The following is a 23056-nucleotide window of genomic DNA, read 5'->3' as shown; positions in this document are numbered from 1 at the left end:
TCCTTGTGAGCTTAGCTCAGTCGGTATGGACAATGCAAAAAATATGCAAGGTCCGGGGTTTGAACCCCGGCCACCACCAGAAAAAAATTGAACAACTTCCGAGATTGATTGTTATTACAACTAGAGTATTCAACTTCCTAGGCTAGTGCTTACTAAATAAGCATTCAATGCATTTATAGTAAAACCATTATAAATACAAGGTGTGTGATCTCATTGTACACAGAGAATTTACAGAGCTCACATATTTTAACATGGTATCAGAGCTGATTCTGATTCTGTGTCATTTCTCTGAGCTTCAGCGACATTTTCCACCGGCAACACCACATATTAGTAGTGTTTTGTTCATATGGATGTGTTTATCATTGTGCTCATTGCTTTCGGTGACCTTCACAACCTTTCCGTTGTGCAAATACCAGCTGCCAGAGGTTTTTAACTATCACTGTATTCACCCCTTCTAGGTCTAGTGACCTTCACACCCTTTCTTGTTGTGCAAATACTAGCTGCCACTTTTCCGGTGCGTCTCAACACCAAGCTCCACCACCATAGCGCAGCGTAATCCTTTGACGTGCACGATGACTATTTCTCCGCTGCCATCTTCCGATGAATGCGCCTCCACACACTGTTTTTCCCCTGTGCGTGAGCCCCACTGTCGCCAAATCAACATGTAAAAGTGGGGGTCCAACTATCTGACTAATGGTTTCCAGATCTAGCCATCACATGTCCCTCTTTGCCATATTCAGAGGTGTTTTTCATCATTTGGTGACTCGATGACTATATTCACACAAATGATTATCAATGGTGCATTCTCTTCCCGTTGATGATCACTTGATGGTGAGTTTTAATTTGTTGTAACAAGCTTGTTCATGTATGCTCTAACTTGAGGAGGAGTGTTAAATTTAAGAATCTTTAGATATTCCTTCAACTATGCAACTTCCTATGTTGATTGTTATTACCATTATAAATAGAAAGTGTGTGATCTCATTATACTCTGAGAATTTACGAAGTTCACATATTTTTACATATACTTTTACATATTGTCAACAAAAACAACTTACTTTTACATATTTAATTTTTGTTAACAGGTCTCCATTTTTTCAATTTGGGTTTAATTCCTTGTCAACAATTTTTTAAAACCTTTTAAACCAAAATAAGGTCATGCAATTTAGTCCCAATGTTAATTTCGATGAGCTAGTTTAACTTCTTAAAAGAAAAGGTTATGCAATTTAGTGGTGTGCAATTTCGCAAGACACACCAAAAAGTTGTGCTTTTTTTTTTTTTGGAAGGGAGGAAATGTGAAAACATATTTTCCTTCATTGTGATTTGACTTTTAAGGTGTGGTCAACTTGATTCGGTTGGTCGGCTGGGATCTTCTGTGAGGAGGGATCAAACTTTGATCTATCTGCCGCGAACATGGTTTTGTTGTGTCGTCCGTTGATAGTCTTTCTCCATCGGCAGGTGGGTGGTGTACATGTACGTTCTCCGATGCCCAAGTCAATAGGGGTTCAAGAGTGTGCTACTATAATAAAAGTAAGAAGGGTCAAGGCTAAGCCTGGGTAAATAGTTGCCAAGTAGGGCTTGGGTATCAACCCTCATCCTGCCAGCTGTGTCTGAGGGTACAGATGTGAGAAACTCTCACCTTGATGATGCAACTCTCGTTTTGTATAGGCGTGATCAACTCTCAGACCAATGAGCAACTCTCGCCCCGAACCATAATCAAATAACTATTTAAAAGGAATTTGTGGTTAATACATTATTTGCACTATCTAATACATTCCTTGCATATAATCGACTTTTAACTAAAAATATGGTTTTAGAGACCAATTGTTCGTAACGTATAGGGTTACCCAATGTTTTCTTTGTTTAAAAAACTTTGGTAACCACTTCATTATTTTTATTTATTTTTTAGTATAATTGAGGATATTTAGAGAGGCCAAGTCTAACATAGTTTATGTAACAGGAAAGTAGAAGTCTATTAGCTTATTTTAAATAGTAGTTTTATCTTATGTCAGTTTACTATTTTAACTTTAATGGTTGTATCCTTCAAAAAAAAAAAAAATTTAATGGTTGTATTTAAGTTTGTCTTTGTGCCTCATATGAAATCAATCAATACTATATCACATAATTATTTTCTTCTTTCTAAAACTCTCATTCAATACTATTTTCACATAATTTCTCTTATGTATTGAATTCTATTCTAAATTATTAGAATCTCTGGAGTCTTGAATTTTATCCGTCCATCCTTAAAATCTTATTTTCACGTCTCAGTTTGTTGAGTAAATTTTTTAACTTTGTCTCATTCACTTCTCTTTTGCTTTCTTTTATTGCATCACAATTAATTTTGTGGCCGTCATGTTGATCATCAAGTAATCACATAGAGAAGGATTAAAAAATTAACAACGATAAAACCATTATTCAAAATGTTACAATGCATCTAACACCTCTCTTATACTCGCACACTTCACTTCACAACAGTCAAAACACAACTCAGATTCCATTTTAGAAAGTTTGACCAATCTCAAAACCAACGAATGTTGTCGACTATGGCACGTCAAAACAACAGTTACATGTGTTCAATGAAATAATTTATCCGAATAAATATGCAAGTTGCTAATATATTCTTTTTTATATATTCAATGAAATGTTTAATCTGAGAAATAATTTATAAATTGCACCAAATGTTCAAGCGCACACAATAGAACAACCAGGTTATACATCTATGAAGAAAACAGGTGGATCTAGATAGCTAGCTGCAATCATGTCATCGAATGTTGTCAAATAAGTATAATATTTATTCATATTTTTTAATCATGTTATAGGTGTTAGTAAACATGATATCCATGGAATGAATGTCAAAGAATCTTTCTATTGATAATAAAAGTGAATATTACAAATGATAAGAGATACTTTCTAACGAGGTGGTTACAACTATATATACTACTATATGACTAATGCTAACTTGTAACTAATCTATATCTCTAATAACATGTACAAATTATCCAAATGCTGCGCTGAGACAACATACTTGATTGGAAAATTCTCAAGACTTAAATCAACATGATTTTTTTTCCAATTATAAAACTAAATTTAAACTTGATTGGAAAAAAAAAATTAACTTGACATATATTTAAGATTTTGGGGGACGTAAATACGTGTTTCTTCTCATTTAACTAATTTAAACTTATAAATAGGTTGGTTTAATTTATGGTTGGAATGTGATTCCATGATCATTGATAATGCGTTTGATAACTTATCATTGGAGCCCTGACAAATTTAGAACCGGTGGTTAAATTGTTTGAATTTCATCAAAAGGTTTCAATGTAGAGTTTCTTAGATTTTTTAAGATGGAAACAATTATGCTGATATATTAGCTAATTATATGTTTCAGTGTAATGATTTTATTTGGTCGGACTTTGCTCCTCATTGCATTAGGGATGACTTTTCTACAACACGAATGAGCTTTCTTTCTTTAGATTTCGTTGAGTGTTACCGTTGTCTTGTCCCTTTAAATTTTCATAATAGAGTTTTCTCACATTTTTAAAGACGGAAACAGTTATGCGGATAAATTAGTCAATTATATGTTTCAATTTAATGATTTTATTTGGTCGGACTTTGCTCCTCATTGCATTAGGGATGACTTTTCTGCAACACAAATGAGCTTTCTTTCTTTGAATTTCGTTGAGTGTTACCATTGTCTTATCCCTTTAAATTTTCATGATAGGGTATTTTAGGAGACAATTGTTCTTGTTCCTATTTGATATCTTCAGTTTTATCTAGTCCCCCAAATGTTATTTATCATGCTCTTTTATATTAATAATATTAATTAAGGTGCTAGTTGCCTTCTAATTTTTGCTAGAAAAAAAAATTAAACTTCTAAATATAAAGTATAACAACTAATTTGATTTCTAATATTGTCTACTTCAAAAAATACATATACTAACGTTTGTTAAAAAAAATCTAATTTAAACTTACTTTTATTTAAATAAAAAATGTAATTAAAATTTAAAATATATAAAATCAGAGAAGTTGGGTGTACTTAAAAAAATATAATTTAAACTTATTTAAATAAAAAATGTAAATAAAATTTAAAATATATAAAATCAGAGAAGGTAGTTGTACTAAGACCTGCTGCTCTCTACTTTGATATTTGGCCAAAACTTACTTTTTGTTTGGTATTTTGATTTTTCTATTTTGTGCAAGCAAACTGCAAAGGCTAAACACTTGACAAAAGACACGGTTGAGACAATGACCAGTTTTCATCAATAGTACATTTTGTACTAATCACACAATGCTTCACTCCCACCATTTGATTTGCATTGTTCTCATGCTGCTCAATCCTAACCATTCAACAAAAGCACTGTCCATGCCTCACTTTACGCTAGCCAATCATAAATCAACAAACCCCTTGTTATAAATTCTTAGCATTGGTTTTTATATCTTCAAGCAAAAAATGCTACTAGTTCCATGAGTTAGGGCTCTTCCTCTTTCACCTTTTTTCCTCATGAGATCAATCAATTTCCTTACCTTCACCTTATATATTTGAACATTTTAGAGAAGATTAATACCAACCAGAATTGAATTAGAGTTCATATCTTTTGAACCTTCTACTGCTCACCTCACTTTCTCGTTTGTGAGTTCAATGCTTTTGTAAACATAAGCTTCTTCATCTTTGTTTTCTTCTTATTTCGTTCGTTTTCCTTTCTTTTCAGTATATTTATTTGGCTTAATTGTAGTTTTAGTTTCCTAAATTTACTATTTTGCGAAATTGATCTCTTATTTTATAATTTGACATTTTTAATATTTTAATAAAATATTTGGTCTAAAATATATGATGATATAATATGTTTTAAATGAAATTTTTTTAGAGATATTTCTTTCAATTTCATTGTTGTGGAACTTTTCTCTTCCCCATATCATATACTACCTAATTTAAAATATATTATATCATCAATTTTATGTTCAAAAATATTATTAAATGACCAAAACTTTCAGATTTTAAAATAGAATGGTGAAGGTAGAAGACCAAAATTACAAATAAATAAACCTATTTATTTTTGTTGTTGTAATGTTTTAGAGTGTAGCCTAGGTTGACTATTATCTCATTTAACAATAGTGAGTTGAATAAAGATTAGCAGGATTATACTTAAACTAAAACTGGTGATAAACTCATCAACAACAATCTAAATAGATTTTCTCTATAAAAAAAAATAACAACGTACCTAGAGAGATTCTTGAGAAAAGAAGAGAGACAAAAAAATAGCATTGGAAAGAGACTAATAAAAACGGTAGCAACAGATGACGATGACCTTGTTTGTCTGCCCAACCTCTTCCATTTAGGAAATGGATTTATCCTGTTGTCGTTGATCATGCATTTGTTGCAAGCATTCAAAGTTGTTCTTTCGGTTCATCCAAAAACAACCCACCTTTTTAAATATAAATTGTTCTTCTTCCTCACACAATATTGTAATTCTCCCTTTTATTTTTAATTATTATTGTTTTTTCAAATCCAAATTATATCTTTCTTTTAATGCAGAAATTGCAAAACCTTGACAAATTTATAAAATTTATATCTCAAATGACCTAAGGTAACATACACTTGTGTTTGAAACTGGTTTGGCCCATTCAGAATTTCATTCTGACAAAAATGCTACAAAAAAATTGTCCATGGGAAATTAGTTTTTATATGGAAATAGTAAAATTCAATGGAGATACGAAAAATGGTATTTGAGATGAAATTCTGAAGGTCTTTATCTGAATGAACCAAACCAGGTTACATTACTGGTGCATGTTTCTATAAGTCTTTTGAGATAGTAATTTTGTTAAGGTTTTCCAAATTTAGGCTTTAAAATGAAAATGTAAGTTGGATTCGCAAAAACAATCATGAAAAATAAGAGGGAGAAAATAAATTATTGTGTAAGGAAGAAGGAGAATTTGTATGTAAAGCATGAGTGTGGGTTGTTTTTGAGATGACATGTTAAAATGTGGAGCTTTAGATGAATTAAAAGGTTGCATACCGTAAATTCACGTCCCATCCTTTCTCTATTTTCTTTCTAATATGCATCTGAAACGTCCCCACACCCACCACTTGTTTGTTTCTCCGTTAATCATGTTTTCTTTAGTCTTATCATTTCATTTCTATTATTTTTTGCTATTATTTGTTTATTTATTTAATTGTAACTTTTTTATAAAACATTGGGTAAGTTGTAAGATACCAACTTACTTTACAATATTTATATTTTGTTTTATGGGAGTAACTCCACTCCACTTTTACCCTTTCTTAGAATTTGAGTTTAACTCATTTCTCAACAATTTTTTATTGAGTTAAATAAGCTCTTAATTTCTTTAAATATAGTGAATTTCGTTTCTTATTGAGTTAAATAACCTCTTAATCCCTATAAATATAGTGAATTTCGTTTTTAGTCCTCGTAAAAAAAATGTCATATTTGAGTCCCTACAAAAAATTTAACACGTAGTTTTAGTCCCTATTAAATTAAAAGTTGTTTAATCATAATTAAATTTTTGAATGATTTTTTATAGACATGTTAATTAAGAACATTCTAAAAAACACTTTTTCCCAAAAATTTGAAGTTTTTAACATGTAAAGAATTAAATATGAATTTTCTCAAACCCCAAAATTTCATGATAAAAGTAGTGAAAATTTGGATATAGAAATCATATTTTGAACTTATTTTTTGTGGATGAACTTTTTATAATGTTCTAAACAAGTCTAAAAAAATTCATTTAAAAAGTTAAAAGTTTAAGGATAATTAAACAAATTTGAATTCAACAGAGACCAAAACTACATGTTTGAAAGTTATATAGGGAAATAAACATGACAATTTGTTTTATGAGGACTAAAACTGAAATTTGTTGTATTTATAGGGATTAAAAACTTATTTAACCCCTTTTAGTAAGAACAAATAAAATCAAATAAATTTTAAAAGGAGTTAACTGATTTTTTCATCCTCAAATAAAAAGTTTTTTTTTTTTTTACAAAAACAAAACGATATTCATTCATTCAAATCGATGGATTACATCATTTAACACCGCTAAAAATGTAAAGGATGAATCTGCGAACAAACTCACAGCATCCAAGTTAATAGCATATAACGGCATAATGCCTACAAAAATATATGATAAAATAAAAGTGACCGGAATACCCATGCCTTCGGAACTGCAACGTTGATGTCCAAATCTTTGATTGAATAATTGATCTTTCAATGTAAATCAAATGAACACCGCAACAAAACGGAAAATCAAACAATGCCGCACAAGACGACGAACAACACACCACCACACTCAGATGACGAAATCACAAAGAAAAAACCTAGATCTATGTGAAAATCACTTATTTAAATTGAAATAGAGAGAAAAAGATGAAGAGTGATGATTTCATGTCAAAAATTGACCCAAAATCACCCCTCAAATATAATGTATTTATTAATAAGGAAAAATGAATATGGTTCAAGAGACAATTTTTTCCCAACACCCAATGTTTTCTTTATTTACAAATCTTTGGTAACCACTTCATTATCTTTTAGTAGACGTCCAATTTTAAGCTGCTATAATTGAGAATATCTAGAAAGTCAAATCTAACATAGTTTGTGTTCATATTCGTGGTAAATACCCGTTAACATTTTTGTTTATACATCCTGCAGTAACATCGGCCATTTTTATTTCAAATTGGAAGAATTTTGTGGCATTTATATTGATCATCAAAGAAATCACAAAGACGAGATTAAAAAATCAACAATAAACACAACTCAGACTTCATTTAGAAAGTTCGACCAATCTCAAAACCAACGAACATTGTCAACTATAGCACGTCAAAACAACGGTCACACACGTTCAATGAAATAATGTATCTGAATAGATATGCAAGTTGCTAATATATTCAATGAAATGCTTAATCTGAAAAATATTTAATTACATAAGAATTGTGCAATACCATTGCACCAAATGTTCAATTTCTACGGAAATTTAGAAAAACACACTACTAACAAGCCACACAATTTCAAAATCTATGATTAAATTTCTGTTTGTCTTGCCCAAAAATTCTTGAACTTAACCATTCTTTCATAAGCAACAGGACGGCCCTTAAGCCATTGATAATGCATACAAGTACCAACAAATAGAGGTACATTCAACAGAACCTCCACAGTTACATAAGAAGTGATTTTTTGATAACAAATATGTTGTCGAACACCGTATAAACATACGGTTTTGTGTTTTTTGTTTATCTTCTTTGTCTTTTCCAGACATGTCGACAGTTGTGTACAATTAACAGTACTCTAATACAAACAATGTTGAACAAGTTTCCGGCCTTCACACACTTTTGATGAATATTTGTACACACGGTAGCTTTGTTTATATAATAATCGACCCTCCGAACCCAATTGAGAAAATTAATTTAATATAACCATAGCAAATTATGTTCCTTTCATCTGAATGTATGGAAATACCTGTACTGTGAGCTATCAAATCAAGAAATCGTTCATATTTTGTTTATTCTTATTGATTAAAGCATAAGCATCACTGTATATAGCCACGGCATTTGACAAGACTGCCAAAACTATCATAAAGATGGACAAAATCTTGTCTGTTTTGGTTGCTATGTTGTGTCGATCCCTGTACAAAAAGAAAATGCTTAGTGATAATTGTTGAGTTGATTATCAGAAAAACATGAACACAAAATCTTCTACAAAACAACTTAAGGGAGCAATAACTAAGTATCTTAGAAATCTTAAACCATTATTTAGTGAAACATTTAGTAAGTGTTTGTTTCAAACACCATAATAGATTCAAACTATAAAGCAAAATCCATTTTAGAATGAAATGAATTCGGTGATCAAACTTACTTTAGAGTGATTGCAGCTGGAAATATGAATCCTAAACAAACAGCAGCAGTTGCTCCAGTGAACTGGAAAAGATCCCAAATGCTAGGTATGAAATTTGCTCCCATGTAGATAATGCCGACAAGCGCAATAGTAATTGACGCAAATCTGAAGTTATCAACAACCAAAGGCCTTCTTGATGAGGTAAATATCAGACCATCTATGTTAACCCTCAATGCATAGAAAACTACAGGAAATACAAGTACGAGATGCGCAGCATAGCTAAAACGAACAGCATCATTGAGTGCAGAACCAAAAGGAATTCCAAGATTAGTATCGAAATTGGCAAGAACGTCAGAAAGAGTATCGTCACCAAATAGGAGGAACCCAAAGAAGCTTGTCAGTAAGTAAACTGAAGAGCATAGAGTAAGGGAAGAACGCACGACCCCATGCATCCATGAGGAATCCTCCAGTTCATTATCTATGTTGTGAACTGCAAATAAAGAGCGCACACAATTGAACCACCAGGTTATACATCTATGACGCAAACAGGTGGATATAGATAGCTAACTATAATCATGTTATCCAATGTTGTCAATCTCAGATGATGGAAAATAGCACCCCTATAGCTACTATTTGACCACACTATGTAAGTACTGATAGCATAGCGCGGAAAAATAGCAATTTACTCAAATTCTGCTATGTTATAGCACTGCTATAGCCGCTAGATGCCAGTGTTTATCAGTACTTGGGAATCAGCTTGAAATTTATTCAACCACATCAAACAACCAAGCCTAAACCGCAAAATGTAGGTAATCATTTTGGATTAATAAATTTTAGTGTTCCCAGTTCGGACGACTGGTACACAACCAGAAATAAACAAAATAATTTGAAAAGAGTGGTCAGAAGTCCTTGAACTTTTTAATGCAAATCAATAACCAATTCAGAGTTACGGAAGTTATTAAGCATAAGGGTGTTAAAACGAGAGAAATTAGTTCTAGACAAAGGTCAGAAAATTTTTCTTACCATTGTAGTGACAGATGTAAGCAGTCACCAGCACAGGAACTACAGTGAATAGATCGAAAACTGAAGCTGCGTCTGTAATGACCGGGAAGAGTCTGGGCATCCCAATGCCACCACTTATAATCTTGATGATTGAGATCCCTACGGCAATGATAAGGAAAACAACTGCTAATCCAACTGATAATGCAGATGTGAATCTCAATGAATCTGCAACAACCACGGAGAATGAGTACCGGTATTGGTATAGGCAGTGTACAGGTGTGCCACAAAACATCTAAAACTAAGGTACAAAAACATAAACAATAAGTATCCAAATCCTAATATAAATACTATTTTCAATGTTCTAATTCAAGTAAGCAAAAACACTTGAACACAAGTAGAAGTTTGTTTCAATTTGTAACAAAACCAAACAACCTAGCAACAAAACTCGATTGTAAAGATAGACCAATTTATACTTCAGTGATAAGCTATGGAGCACTGACAGTGTTTCAGTCATCTTCCTATCACTATCGTCTAATTTATAACCAGTAACTCGTAATTTTATAAGTGAGACAACTACTAAAATAGTTCTATTTTTCACATCAACTAATACAAGAAAAGCACAACCACTCACCAATTTGCTTAAAGCTGACCAGAGGTGCAAACACAGCGAGTGTTGTAAAAGTAAGCACAAATGTACGCCCAGTCCACCAGTGGACACCAAACCATCCTTCAAGGATACCAGAATGGTGAATTCCACTTGACGTTGTTCCAGAAACCACATCACCTACAATATGATCAAACCAAAATTGAGTTATAGAACCTTAAGTTCTTGTCTAAAGAGACTTATGGCTAATCAACGAGTGCATGTTTGGATTAGTGATGAGTTTAACGGAAGAGAAATGATATTTGTACAACCATTTTATGACAACTTTTGTACAACTTTCTCTCTCATACTCACATGATGTACTTATCCTCTCTCTTCCTTTTTCTCTCTATTGTTTTTGACCAATGAGAAGAAAGGGAAGTAAGGTTGTCAAAAAAGTTGTCATCAAATGGTTGTCAAAATATCATTACTCTTAACGGAATCTCAGTAGGCCACTGTGATTTTGGCAAAATTTACACTTTGTATCTCTAACAAAATCACAGGTTACCGTGATTTCACCAAACTGATCATTCGTCCAAACCAATGAAACACTGACACAGACACCAAATACCACATTGAAGTAATTGAATGTAATCACATGTAACGGTGTCGTGTCAGAGTCAGTCAACACATGTAAAACACCAATCACACCATCAATCTGAAGCGTCATTTCTCTATAGATCCAAACATACACGAAAACCAAACTAATGATAATAGTAAAATTAAATTTTTAAGTACTAGACTTTTAAGAATATGGTCTTTACCAATAATAATCATGTAGACAATAAGAACACCAACGTTATTGATAACAACACATATCTCTAAAAGTGCTTTTCCATATCTCCCAAAGGCATCCCCCATAAGACTTCCATAGGAAGAAAGATTCCCTGCCCTTGAAAACCTGAGCATGAATTCAACTGACTTCTCTGTCAAAAATGCTGTCAGGACTATAGCAATAAGACCAGGCACCATCCCTAACTTCTTCACACAAGCAGGCAAGCCCATGATCCCAGCACCGATAACTGTTGTCGATAAATTGAAAACAGCTCCAGAAAATGAAGCTCCATTAAATTCATGTAACTCGACATCGGTTTCTTGAGACTTAGGTAACAAAGGCGCATTCTCGCCCACAACCTCCTTGTTCTTCCTTGTTTTCTTCTTCTTCTCAGGTGCAATAGTTTCAATTGTCATTTTCAGCTTTCAAGTTTTCTCTCTCAAAATTTCAAATCAGCTTCTTGAAACTGTCAAAAAAGAACACATACTCATTTCTCAAGTTGAAGAAAAGATTCAAACTTTGGAATAAAAACAAAATTTAAAGCATGATACTAAATGAAAGTTCAATAAAGACAAAAACTATGTTGTATCGTAATTTAGAACATAAAAATATCTATCAAAATAAGCACTGAATCATACAAATCCAAATAGATTTTGTTGGTTGAGTTTAAAGAATCTTACAAAAGTGGAACTAAAAAACCAAATGAAGGAAAAACATAATAATGGCACAGCACAAAGTGGGTGGTGAATATTGATTATTGATAGATATTATTTCAATTCTCTTTATTTTTTGTGAGAATTAGGTGCAAATTTTTGTTTGTAAAGTCAATCAAATAGTCCAACATGTTGGGAGAGTTGACATGACATCATGTCTGTCCCAGAATTCAGGTTTGATTCCTAGTGTCGTCAATTCGGAGGGTAGCCCAACCCTAGTAAAAAAATACTACATGTCCGCTGACGATTTGATGATTAGTCTCATAGCAGGTTCAAGAAGCCGTGAGGATACAATGGAGCACGTACACAAACACAACATAAATACTTAATTGTTGACATTGATAATTTGAAAAAATAATATAATTCAATGTAACCACATGTGTCAGTGTCAAACACTGACATATGCTGGACTTCAAAAAACACATTTTCAATCAAAAGTGTCGGTGTTATATGCTTATCAAAAATCAGAATTAGATGGGCTAACAACAAAATATCAATAGAGAGAGAAACACACATACACACACTAATGATTGAAATTGATGTAACATAAACTACTACTACTTTTTTTTGTTATTCTAATGATGTAACGTAAAGTACTTACTCATCAAATAATATTTTTTTTTTGGGTGAATATTGAAAATAAGGGTTTGCATTATTGGATCCATCAAAGATTCAAGTTGTTACAAAAATATCATAAAAACAAGTCATAAGATTCACGTTTCATTATTAAAATTCATGTCACTTTCAAGGATGAGATGGCAAAGTTGAGTAATAATAACAAAAGCACTTTCATGTCTTATATTTGTGGCATAAAATGCAGGCACATTAAATGAAATGAACAAAGGAAAATGAAATCAACATAATCATGATAATTGGAGTAATTTTAATTTTAATTGCAATGTAATTCGTTAATTAGTAACGAAGAAACCAAACCTGTTTTGTATGGAGCCAAACAGTTGCAGAACAGAACAAGCATGAACGAGCGAGTGCAACGAATACGTTACCATTTTCCTACTTGAAATTGTTGTAAGGATTTGTGCACTGGTCTTTTTTGGGAATAAATTCATGCATTGATCTAATCCATTTTATTTTAGTAAAATTACTCACTTTATTAAAACATTATTACTATCTACAATGTTTAATACTACTATTGATTTGCTAAAAAAGGAAAAGTTTAATTTTGATCCTATTCATGAAAAGTTTAAAAAAAGTTACAACATGGCAATGCTGACAATGACAAGGAAGGTTTTGGTTCGGTTGATAAGGATTAAGTAGTTGACTCATCCACGAGTCGTGAGTTTAACTCGCATCGTTCATACGAGGACCTTTTTTGAAATGTGATTTGTAAGTACTTTATATCGCTTTTTTTAAGTCTCCAACAATGTAGTCGGTCCTAGTTTATTTTCTCTTGATCCTTTCAAGTGGTCGTATGGACATGCGTGAATTTCAGCTGTTCAAATACCCTTGATCGTATGTGATAGCACAAACAAGTGGTTGAGATCAGCACAAGTCGAGCGGCGTGACAAAAAGGGTTCGAGAAGATTTGGGTCTCTAGGTTTTCCCTTTAATTTTCTTCATTTAGAAAGTGTGTTTGGATCATTTTTTTGACAAAGTCGCCCTTCTTCATCTTGTTTCCCCTAATTTTACACAGAAGTAGATTTTTTTTTTTTTGTAATTTTGTCGTCTTGTCGTAGTTTTGTTCGTCATCTTAGTGTGATGTCGTATGATTTCTCGTCGTAGTGTGGTGTTTGTTTGATTCAAATTGATAAATCAACTTCAAACAATTACTTACGCATTCAATTAAATAATTAGATCTATGCTAACTTTACATATAAATTAGTTGCATACTTGTCCGCCTTAGCTCACCAATGTTTTAGCCCTGTTCATCCTAAAAAAAAATGATATTTTCTGATTTTGATTATAAGCAAAAATAAGTAATTTCACAATTATTGAATAAACCATCAAATTGGTTCATTTCCTTGTAATTCATTTTTAAATTAGTCATTGACTATATTAATATTTCAAACTATTTATTATCTTTTACAAAATTTTCTCAATTAAGTATATATTTTATATTTTTGACAATAACAAAGATATATTAATAAAAGCTAGAGACTAAGGGTTTCTAGCTTTAATATTTTTGTCCATTGAGAAGAAATTGTGAATAGAGAAGTTAAGAAGAGAGAAATTGAGGAGAGATGAGCAACATGTCCTGTTTGGAAGGAGAAGTAAGGAAGAGAGAAAATAATATGTGGGTCCCATCAAAAGATTCTTTCTCCTCATTGAAGTGAAGAAAATATATTGTGATTTTACAAACTTTGCCTTCATTGGAAAATGTGCAACTTTAAACATTGCATTTTTTGTGTAAAAAAAGTCAATGTGCAAATAGAGAGATAGGGGGTATTTTGATACTTTCAGGAATAATCAACACTTCTCTCTTATATTTCTCTTATATCTCTCTTATATCAAACAATACATCAAATCTACCATATTTCTCACATATTTTTCTCTTCTCAAACTCTCTCTGACCTAATTCTCTCTTAACATCTTCTGTCCTAAACCAAACACACCCTAAGAGTGATTTAGAGTCCAGATAATATATTTTACATTCATTTCAAAGTGAATCTGAATCATATCGTCTCTTAATTCCCTCACTCTAAACTGAACTTGCAATTTCACATTCACAAACAAAATCAATCAAATTTCAATTCCAAATTCAAAGAAGAAACAACAACAACAATAATCGAAAATCACATTAATGGCCACAAACCCGTTATTTCGGTGTCCTTTTGCGGTGCAGCTTTGGGATTGGCTAGGTTCAAAGTTGCGACGTGTTATAAATGTTACATCCGTTTCCACCTTGCTCTCTCGTATTCCTTCCCCTTGTTCATCTTAGGTTTAAGATTTGTATAATGCAGCAATTATTCACACTTTGCATTCATTATGTGGTGAGAAATATTTTAAGATTTTCTTCTGACAAGGTGTCTATGCATGCTGCGAAGATTAAAATTTCGTATTCGACTACTTTGAGTGGTAACACTTCTATTGGCCATTGTTTGCACTCTGACACTTGGCTTTTAGAGGACTTCATCATTTCTCCGCATTATCGCCGCTTTAAAGATATCTTCACTATTTTTTTGGAATCCTTCATCGGCTCCTTGGATTAAGGTCAATACAGATGGATCAATGGTGGGTTTTCATGCAGCTTGCGATGGTATTTTCAAGGACAACAGAGGTACCTTGTTGGGGATTTTTGCTAGCAATCTAGGTCCTTTTTGGTTTTTGAATTGGAAATTATTTGGCATATCTTAGCATTGGAGCATTCGACTCAAAAGGGGTGGTCGAATGTTTGGTTGGAAAGCGACTCCAATAGTGCTTTACCGGCATTTAAGAATGCGTCAGGTATATGTTGTTAATTGTTATATCTCATATTTTTCCATGAAGGCAATGATTGTGTTGATAAGGTAGCGAATCATGGACACATGGTTCAAGGTGCTTGGTGGTCGGATTCTTTAACAGAGTTTATACGGGAGCCTTTCTTTAGAGACGTTGGCCTACATATAGATTTCCCTAGTTTTATTTTAGTCTTTCTTTTTTCTTGGAGGGTCTAGCCCGCTTCAGGGGGATTCTCAAGAGTGCCTACTTAGTTAGGATGTTTGAGAATTTTCTGGATGCCAATGAGATAAAAATTACAACTTATAAACATTAATATAAAAAGTAATAAATAACGACAAGTAGTGACATATGTTACCATGTTACTATTCATCATAATCATTACAACATGTACAGTATGTATCAAAGTTTATAAACATTATCTTGCTACATTTTGGTTTCGATGTGGGATTATTTTAAAGCCTCTTTCCTAGCTTCTTTAAGATTTACCGAAGTCAAATGCTGCCTAAAAGTTGATATGATAAAAAATAGGGACGGTAATGTCGATGTAAAGAGAAATGTGAACTCAAATATGTCATTGAATATAATTTCCCCAGTCGGGTCAACCAGCTGCAGTCTTCTTGTCAATGGATCAATCTAAATATTTAAATAACATAAATGCATTTCTTTTATAACTTTACAATGAGAAGAGACAATAGTTATATGATCAACCAGCACAATGTTGCTCTAATTATTATGTTCATGACATGAAAACTTGGTGTGGAAAGAGATAACTGCAGTTTGTGGTTCTAAAATGTGTTTTTCTCTTTATATCAAATTAACATTTCTTATGCTTTTTGTTAGGTCTTCGTTAACACGTATATTAATTATGAAACAGAGAACCTCGATTCATAATTATGTTCGGAAAGAGTTACAAACTTGAATTAAAAAGAAATATTTTACTATGAAATTATGGTTCATTATGCGTCAATTTTACAAAATTTCTATCAATCTCAAATTCCGCAAAGTAGTGTTGTGCTGCCAAATTCTGCATAGTGTTGATATTTCTTTACATATGTACTGTCGAATTCGGCAGATGCAAAAGGGTTCTATGATACAAAATAAATGGGACATATATCTCCTTCAAATACAACTCGAGTGTTCCTTTAAATGGAGCTCCAAATTATACCTAATGGAAGATGGAAGCACTAATGGTCAAAGACACTTAAAAGCCACCTAATATCATTTCCAAGAACAGTGTCATTAACATCACATGCACAATATAATATAAGCAATAGCATCCTTCTTATTTGAATTTGGAAGTGGCAAGGTGGGAGTAGATGAGGAATGATGAATCAGGACACTGTAATGGTTGAGTTTTAGGCTGCCTTCATTACACATGTCTTATGTCTCTCACCTTTTCTTGAATAACAAGATACCTGAAATTCAAATCATGCATTGCCCCAGTAACATACAAGCAGACCAATATATTTGATTAATCTTCCGATGAAATAGGAATCATTTGCCAGTTAAAGTACAAAACTATAATCCGTTTAGTGTTGAAGTGATTACAAATTTTGTAAATGTATAATAAACAATACTCTTTGGCCAAAATAAATAATAAACTAGGCTTTCTACTCCAAAAGGTTTGCACTTTAAGCTTCTACCAACGTGAATGATCGTAGAGCTTAAAGTCTTAAACTTAACTATTAATTGTTTGTCGTTAATATCTTTTGAGTCAAGATAAGAAAAATATATATATATAAATTTTTAAGTTCAGAGAGCATTTTGCACATAAGTGCAAAATTTCAAGGGGTATCTGCTCATAATCGTTAAAAAAAATCCAAATTTAAAAGGAAAAAAACCAATTTTTTTAAATAAAAAAAAATTTGAAAAAAATTACCACGTGACGTGACGTGACACGTCAGACAAGCGGCGGTGCCACGTAGACAGACAACTGCTACGTCATGTTGACTAACAGAGGAATTTGACAAAGGATGTAAATTAATTAACATTATACAATTTCAAGGGTAATTGACGAAACTTACAATTTCAGATAATAATTGCTACTTTACCTTACAAAATACATTAATTTCAAAGAGTTAACTAACATACTGAAGGTTGGTTGGGTCTTTACACATTTGCATTCATTTCACAGTGAATCTGAATCATATCGTGGGGTTCACTCACACTCTAAACTGAACCTTCAATCTCACCTTCACAAACAAAATCAATTAAATTTCAATTTCAAAGAACTACAATAATCGAAAAGTGCTTATTCATTAATGGCCACAAACACAAAAGAAACGATTCCAAGAAAAAAGCACTTCTCAACATTATTCCCACTTCTCTCCCTTCTCACATTCACTTCAATCTTCTTCCTCCTCTCCCAAATCCGCAACCCTTCTTCTTCTTCATCCTCCTCCTCTTCCATCAAAGCCTTCTCTTCAATCCACAATTTCCAAATCAAAAACAACAACCGTCACGATTCGTGTGATTACTCTAATGGAAAATGGATCTACGACGAATCACGCGTTTCGCGATACGATGAAACGTGTAAGGAGATTTTTAAGGGATGGAATTGTATAAAGGGGAATAAAAAGAATGGTGGTGATGTTGTTAAGTGGAGGTGGAAAGGGAAGGGATGTGATGGGGTTGAGCAGTTTGATGTTGTTAGGTTTTTGACCAGTCATGCACATTCCAGCATTGGTAACATTCTCTTTTTCTATCTCTCTTTGTTGAAATCTATATATCAATTAGTGCATGTTTGGTTATGTAGTAGCAATAATTGATTTTGAATGATTTGATTTATGGTATGTTTGTTAGTGATTATTAAAAAAAAGTGATTTTGATACTCAATAGTTTAGAGAATTGTGTTTTGTATTTTGAATAAAATTACTTTTGAAAAAAAATTAGTTATCAAAAATGATTTTCTGCACAAGTTACTAAACCAGCTTCTAAAGAGGTTTGTTTTTAGATTTTTTTTCCAATTTTTTGATGATATGTAAGACACTGATGAAAGCTTCTAAAAATGATAATGTGGTTTAAAGAAAGTAACTTTTTCACTATAAAAGCTGTAAAAAAACAGGATTAGTAAAATTGATTATGGTGAGTTGAATGTAATATGGTTTATCTTTGGAAACATTTATGTAAAAGTGACTAACAATAAAAATCAGTTCTAGAATTAGAAGCTCCACGTTCTAGCTTCATGTTAGAATCAATTATGAAGGCAAAATAAATTCTACTTGAGAACAACTAAAAACATATTGTAACCAATTTTACACCTCAAATCAATTTTTGCACATGCAAAAGTCGAACTGAACTTACAGTTCAGTTTAAAAGTGGGTCTATGTGTTACATAACATCGACACATGTGATCACATTCAATCACTTTTATATTTTTGAAGTGTAATTAGACTTTCGGTACTCGAAAGTGTAAGGGTCGAGCAATTTATCTGGTCAATTTAGTGCATCAATTAAACTATCTCTTTTAATCAACATCCTTCATCATCAATAAAAAAAAAACCTACATATTGACTTGAATAGTCTCTTGTTGAATCAAGCTAGGCATAAGTCTTTAAAATCGTGGTGCTAAATTTGGAAAAATGACTAAATCAACTGACTTTGTTCAATTTAAGGGACTAAGTTACTATTTTGGGAATTTGCTGGACTAAAATTGAGCAATCCTTAGTATGCTGATTTACTCTGTTCAAATTACAAAGACTAATATGCTGATTTACTCTTTTTAAGTTATTATTAGTGTTTATGTGTCAATATCGGTGTCGTGTCCTGTTTTATTGTTGGTGTTTCATAGGTTGAAATCAAAATCAAAGATGTGTGCTTTTTGGTATATTTAATAATGGGTGTGTTTCAGTAATGCAGGTTTTGTTGGGGACTCACTCAATAGGAACATGTTTGTATCACTTTTCTGCACTCTAAGGAGCAGTATCTCTGATGGACAAGTTAAGAAATGGAGACCTGCTGGCGCTGACCGTGGATTTACCTTTCTGACTTACAATCTTACTATTGCTTATCACCGTACTAATCTTCTCGCACGTTATGGTAGGTAAGCTAAGCCAAGATTGCTTGCTGTTTTGTTATTCTTATGATTAATGTGAGGGCCTCCACTAAGTATGTTCTATGCATGCTGCTTTTATATATGGTTTCAGAATTTTCATCCATTTTATAAATTTCTCCACTAAGTATATGTAGTGATACTGTTGTTTGTTACACGTTATTGGCTTATTTGTGGTTCTTATTCTTCTGTTTGATTGATTGCAGATGGTCAGCCAGTGAGAATGGCGGTGCCTTAGAATCACTTGGATTCAAAGAGGGCTATAGAGTTGACGTTGATGTTCCGGATAATACATGGGCACAAGCTGCAAGTTTCCACGATATTCTAATTTTTAACACTGGGCACTGGTAGGTAATACTAGAGTGTTTGTATAATATGTCAATGTGTCATGTTTTGTACTTGGCTCCTTCCTTTCTAGTCATCGATGTTGGAAATTACAAATATAATGGGTGGGACACGAGTTCCCTAGGATTTGGTTTGATTGGAATGTCTTCTCGTGTGTATGTTTACATGAATTTTGATTGTCATTATAGGTTTAAATATCTATCACTTGCTGGTTTCAATGGTCCCCTTGATTGTTCTGATTTATTACAAATCAATGCAAATAATGTCTTTCATTGCTCTGCTTGCTAGTTATTTTCCTTTGTTTGAATTGATGTCAGAGTTGTTATTCAACAATTTGAGAAAACTTGAGTTGTGTGATGATTTGGTTTAACCACACAGATAATGTCTTTTGCGGCATATAATATCCTATTCTAAGTTAATGTTTGTAGCTGTTTGTTGCAGAATTTTGAGAAAATTTACCAGAAGAATTTAATTTGGTTAATATGATTCTGTTTGATTCATATTAACAGGTGGTGGGCCCCTTCAAAATTTGACCCTGTGAAGTCACCTATGCTTTTCTTCAAGAAGGGTCAGCCAGTAATCCCTCCGTTACGTCCAGATCAAGGCCTGGATATGGTTTTAGAGCACATGGTAATGTCTTCTCTTTCTATTCCTCTTAATAGGAACTAACTTATAAATTGTTACCAATAGCTCTGAAGTTTACCTGAGACTTGAAAGATTAACAACTACCTAGGTATCATGCTGATCAACCTCATAGTTTTTTCATTGGATCTACTGAATTTTGCGCATTTGGTTCCATTATGACTGTTTCATTGCAATGTATGAAAATAATAACAAGCACAAGCCAGGGGTCTAAAGTTCATATGCGATTGCAACTGGTCTTAAGTTTCCAAACCTAACCAATTCAAAATTGAAAATACTTAAATGCTTATGTATGCCAAACTGAACTGAACTGTGCTCGAACAGAACCAAACTTTTAGCAAACTGTTTACCCTTGAAAAATACTGAAAATCTGATTTTTTTTTTCTTCAATATTTCACCCTTAAACCAAAGTGTGTGCATCTTGAACTGAACTGTTTGCAAACTCTTTACCTTGAAAAATGCTGAAAAGACAAATTTAGAATATTTATTTTGTAAACTGTATTAGAAACACCATTTCAGTTCAAAAACTAACACAGTTCGGTTCTTTGTAGTGTGGTTCGGTTTAGCAGTTAAGTTTGGTTGTTAGGTTTTTTGAACAGTTCCATTTGTAGTTAATAGCTTCATTAAAAGAGGGTTTTGTAGGTCTCAATCATGATACATACGGCTTGTTTATTGAATAATGTTAGGTATCAAGTGGTATTGATAGGGTAACTGGTGATACAGTCAGTTATTTTAATATATAGTTATTTAGGAGCAGTTAGCATTTTGTATAATATGCAGTATTTGTATTGATTAGGAGCGGTTACAGGCAGTTTATGCCCTTAGTTTGTATAAATAAGGCCATTTGGTCACAACAGTAGGGAGAATTCAGAATTATTCAATTAGGAACCTTATTGGTTTTGGGCAGAGAGAGAGAAATATTTCTTCTCTGAGGAGCTTTTGCTCTAGGATTACAGAGGCATAATCTTCTGTAATATTTTCTTTTCAATCTATAATACTATTTCTTTTGTTTCTCTTTAATTCTGGTTCCTATCAAATAACATCTATAGATGACCACTTTATATGATACAAATAGAGGAAGGTTGCACAGAGTATAAATATTGGTCAAGGTCATCTTCCTTTTCAACCAATCAACACACATTTGGGAATTATTTTGAGCATTAGGATTAAAACAAAATATTTTGCAAAACAATGAACATCTAAATTGAGCAGTTTTTCAATTCTGTACATCAGTATTCTGAAACTGTTCGGATAAAATAATTGAACTTTTAAGTTGAGCAATTATTTCTGGGAAACTTATCGTGATTATGATACTCCTAAAACATAAATTTGATAATAATTTCTCAAATGCCACTATGAAATTACAACTAATTGAAGTAGGTATATTGATTGGTCGTTGGTCTACTTTCTGCACGTGTTAATATGATAAGTGGTTTCTTCACAGATACCATATGTAGAGGAAAGAGCACGACCAGGTGCAATCAAGTTTTTTCGTACTCAATCACCCAGGCATTTTGAGGGAGGGGACTGGGATCAAGGTGGTTCCTGTCAAAGGGATCGACCTTTATCGGCACAACAGGTAGGTCCGTTTTAGTTATTAATTATTTTTTCCAAGTATTTCTCATACTAGAACTGTTATCCAAAGAGTGACATGTGAATCCTATTGTAAATCGGATTGATCTGTTTTCTCATTGCAGTGACCTTAAATTCAAGCCCCTGTTTATTTTGTTGCTAAATTGTTGAATGAGCTGACTTTGGAAGTTTGTTGCCCTTTTAGGTTGAAAAACTTTTCTCCGTGAAGAATAACGGGACAAACGTAGAGGTTCGATTGGTCAATGAACACCTCGATAAGGCTCTTAAAGGATCCAATTTCATTGTTTTGAACATCACTTACTTGAGTGAGTTCAGGGCTGATGCTCATCCTGCTTCTGCCGGAGGAAAAAAACACGATGATTGCATGCACTGGTGCTTACCTGGAATTACAGATACATGGAATGACTTATTTGTAGAGCATCTAAATAGTATCAAACATAGGAGTTGATAAAGTGGTCACTTGTGCTAAATAGACAAAAAATTGTACTGTCCAAGTGAATTTTTTTCTGTAGAACTTCTTGTTTAATTGGGTTTTGCAGAGGGTTTTGTTGGGTTAGGTGTAACAAAAATATATAGGTATAGTTTATTGTTTGTCTTAGATTTACACATTTTATGGTACCTTTGTTCAATTTATGTTAATTTTTTCATGTGTCTTTGTCCCATCTGCATGTTCATTTTTTTATTGTTAATGTTAATTCTCTATATACTTCCTCAATGAGAGACCATAAACTGATGATGTAAATAATTTTACACCGCCATTCAATGAGACCATCATTTTTACATGTTCATACCAATTTCAATATAGCTTTATACAAGTGGAATGATGTGGCAAAATGGTGGTTTTTTATTGGATGTTCGTATAAAAATGTTTTACTTATAGAAAGCTAGCGTGTAAACTACCAATCATTTCTTTGTTCACTTCCATTAAATGGTTTAGTAATAACAGAATTACGATAACAAGACCTTCATCATAATCGTACAATCTGCAATTGGATCTAATAGAAGAGATTTGACTCTACAACTTGATGAACAAAAGTTTAAAAGTTTAAATTCTAGCTTGGA

At 32.7% G+C, this 23056-nt stretch overlaps 2 protein-coding genes across 5 annotated transcripts; one reads left to right on the top strand and one right to left on the bottom strand.

Moving 5' to 3' along the window:
- Positions 1 to 7844: 7844 nt before the first annotated feature.
- On the bottom strand, positions 7845 to 13001 carry LOC146912807 (amino acid transporter AVT6A-like). 4 transcript variants are annotated; one of them, XM_085716141.1, is made up of 6 exons: positions 12901 to 13001; positions 11244 to 11720; positions 10468 to 10620; positions 9858 to 10061; positions 8856 to 9324; positions 7845 to 8625 (listed from the first exon to the last, which is right to left on the bottom strand). In XM_085716141.1, exons 2-6 carry the CDS (start codon positions 11668 to 11670, stop codon positions 8475 to 8477), a joined length of 1404 nt encoding a protein of 467 aa, XP_085572267.1. In that variant the 5' UTR covers positions 11671 to 11720; positions 12901 to 13001; the 3' UTR covers positions 7845 to 8474. The 4 variants fall into 4 exon arrangements, with proteins under 4 accessions (XP_085572267.1, XP_085572266.1, XP_085572265.1 ...); XM_085716140.1 differs by lacking the exon at positions 12901 to 13001 and adding an exon at positions 11893 to 11992; XM_085716139.1 differs by lacking the exon at positions 12901 to 13001 and adding an exon at positions 11935 to 11992.
- A 4538-nt stretch (positions 13002 to 17539) lies between these two features.
- TBL13 (TRICHOME BIREFRINGENCE-LIKE 13) lies at positions 17540 to 22641 on the top strand. The gene is made up of 6 exons (XM_085716137.1): positions 17540 to 18048; positions 19222 to 19405; positions 19621 to 19761; positions 20269 to 20389; positions 21846 to 21980; positions 22179 to 22641. The coding sequence occupies exons 1-6, from the start codon at positions 17625 to 17627 to the stop codon at positions 22440 to 22442; spliced, it is 1269 nt and encodes a 422-aa protein (XP_085572263.1). The 5' UTR covers positions 17540 to 17624; the 3' UTR covers positions 22443 to 22641.
- Positions 22642 to 23056: the final 415 nt, after the last annotated feature.

This window comes from Medicago sativa, chromosome 6, assembly GCF_051527215.1.
Source record: "Medicago sativa cultivar Bolivia chromosome 6, Bolivia_mono, whole genome shotgun sequence".
Classification (NCBI taxonomy): domain Eukaryota; kingdom Viridiplantae; phylum Streptophyta; class Magnoliopsida; order Fabales; family Fabaceae; genus Medicago; species Medicago sativa.
This window is presented reverse-complemented; position numbering and strand designations above follow the sequence as displayed.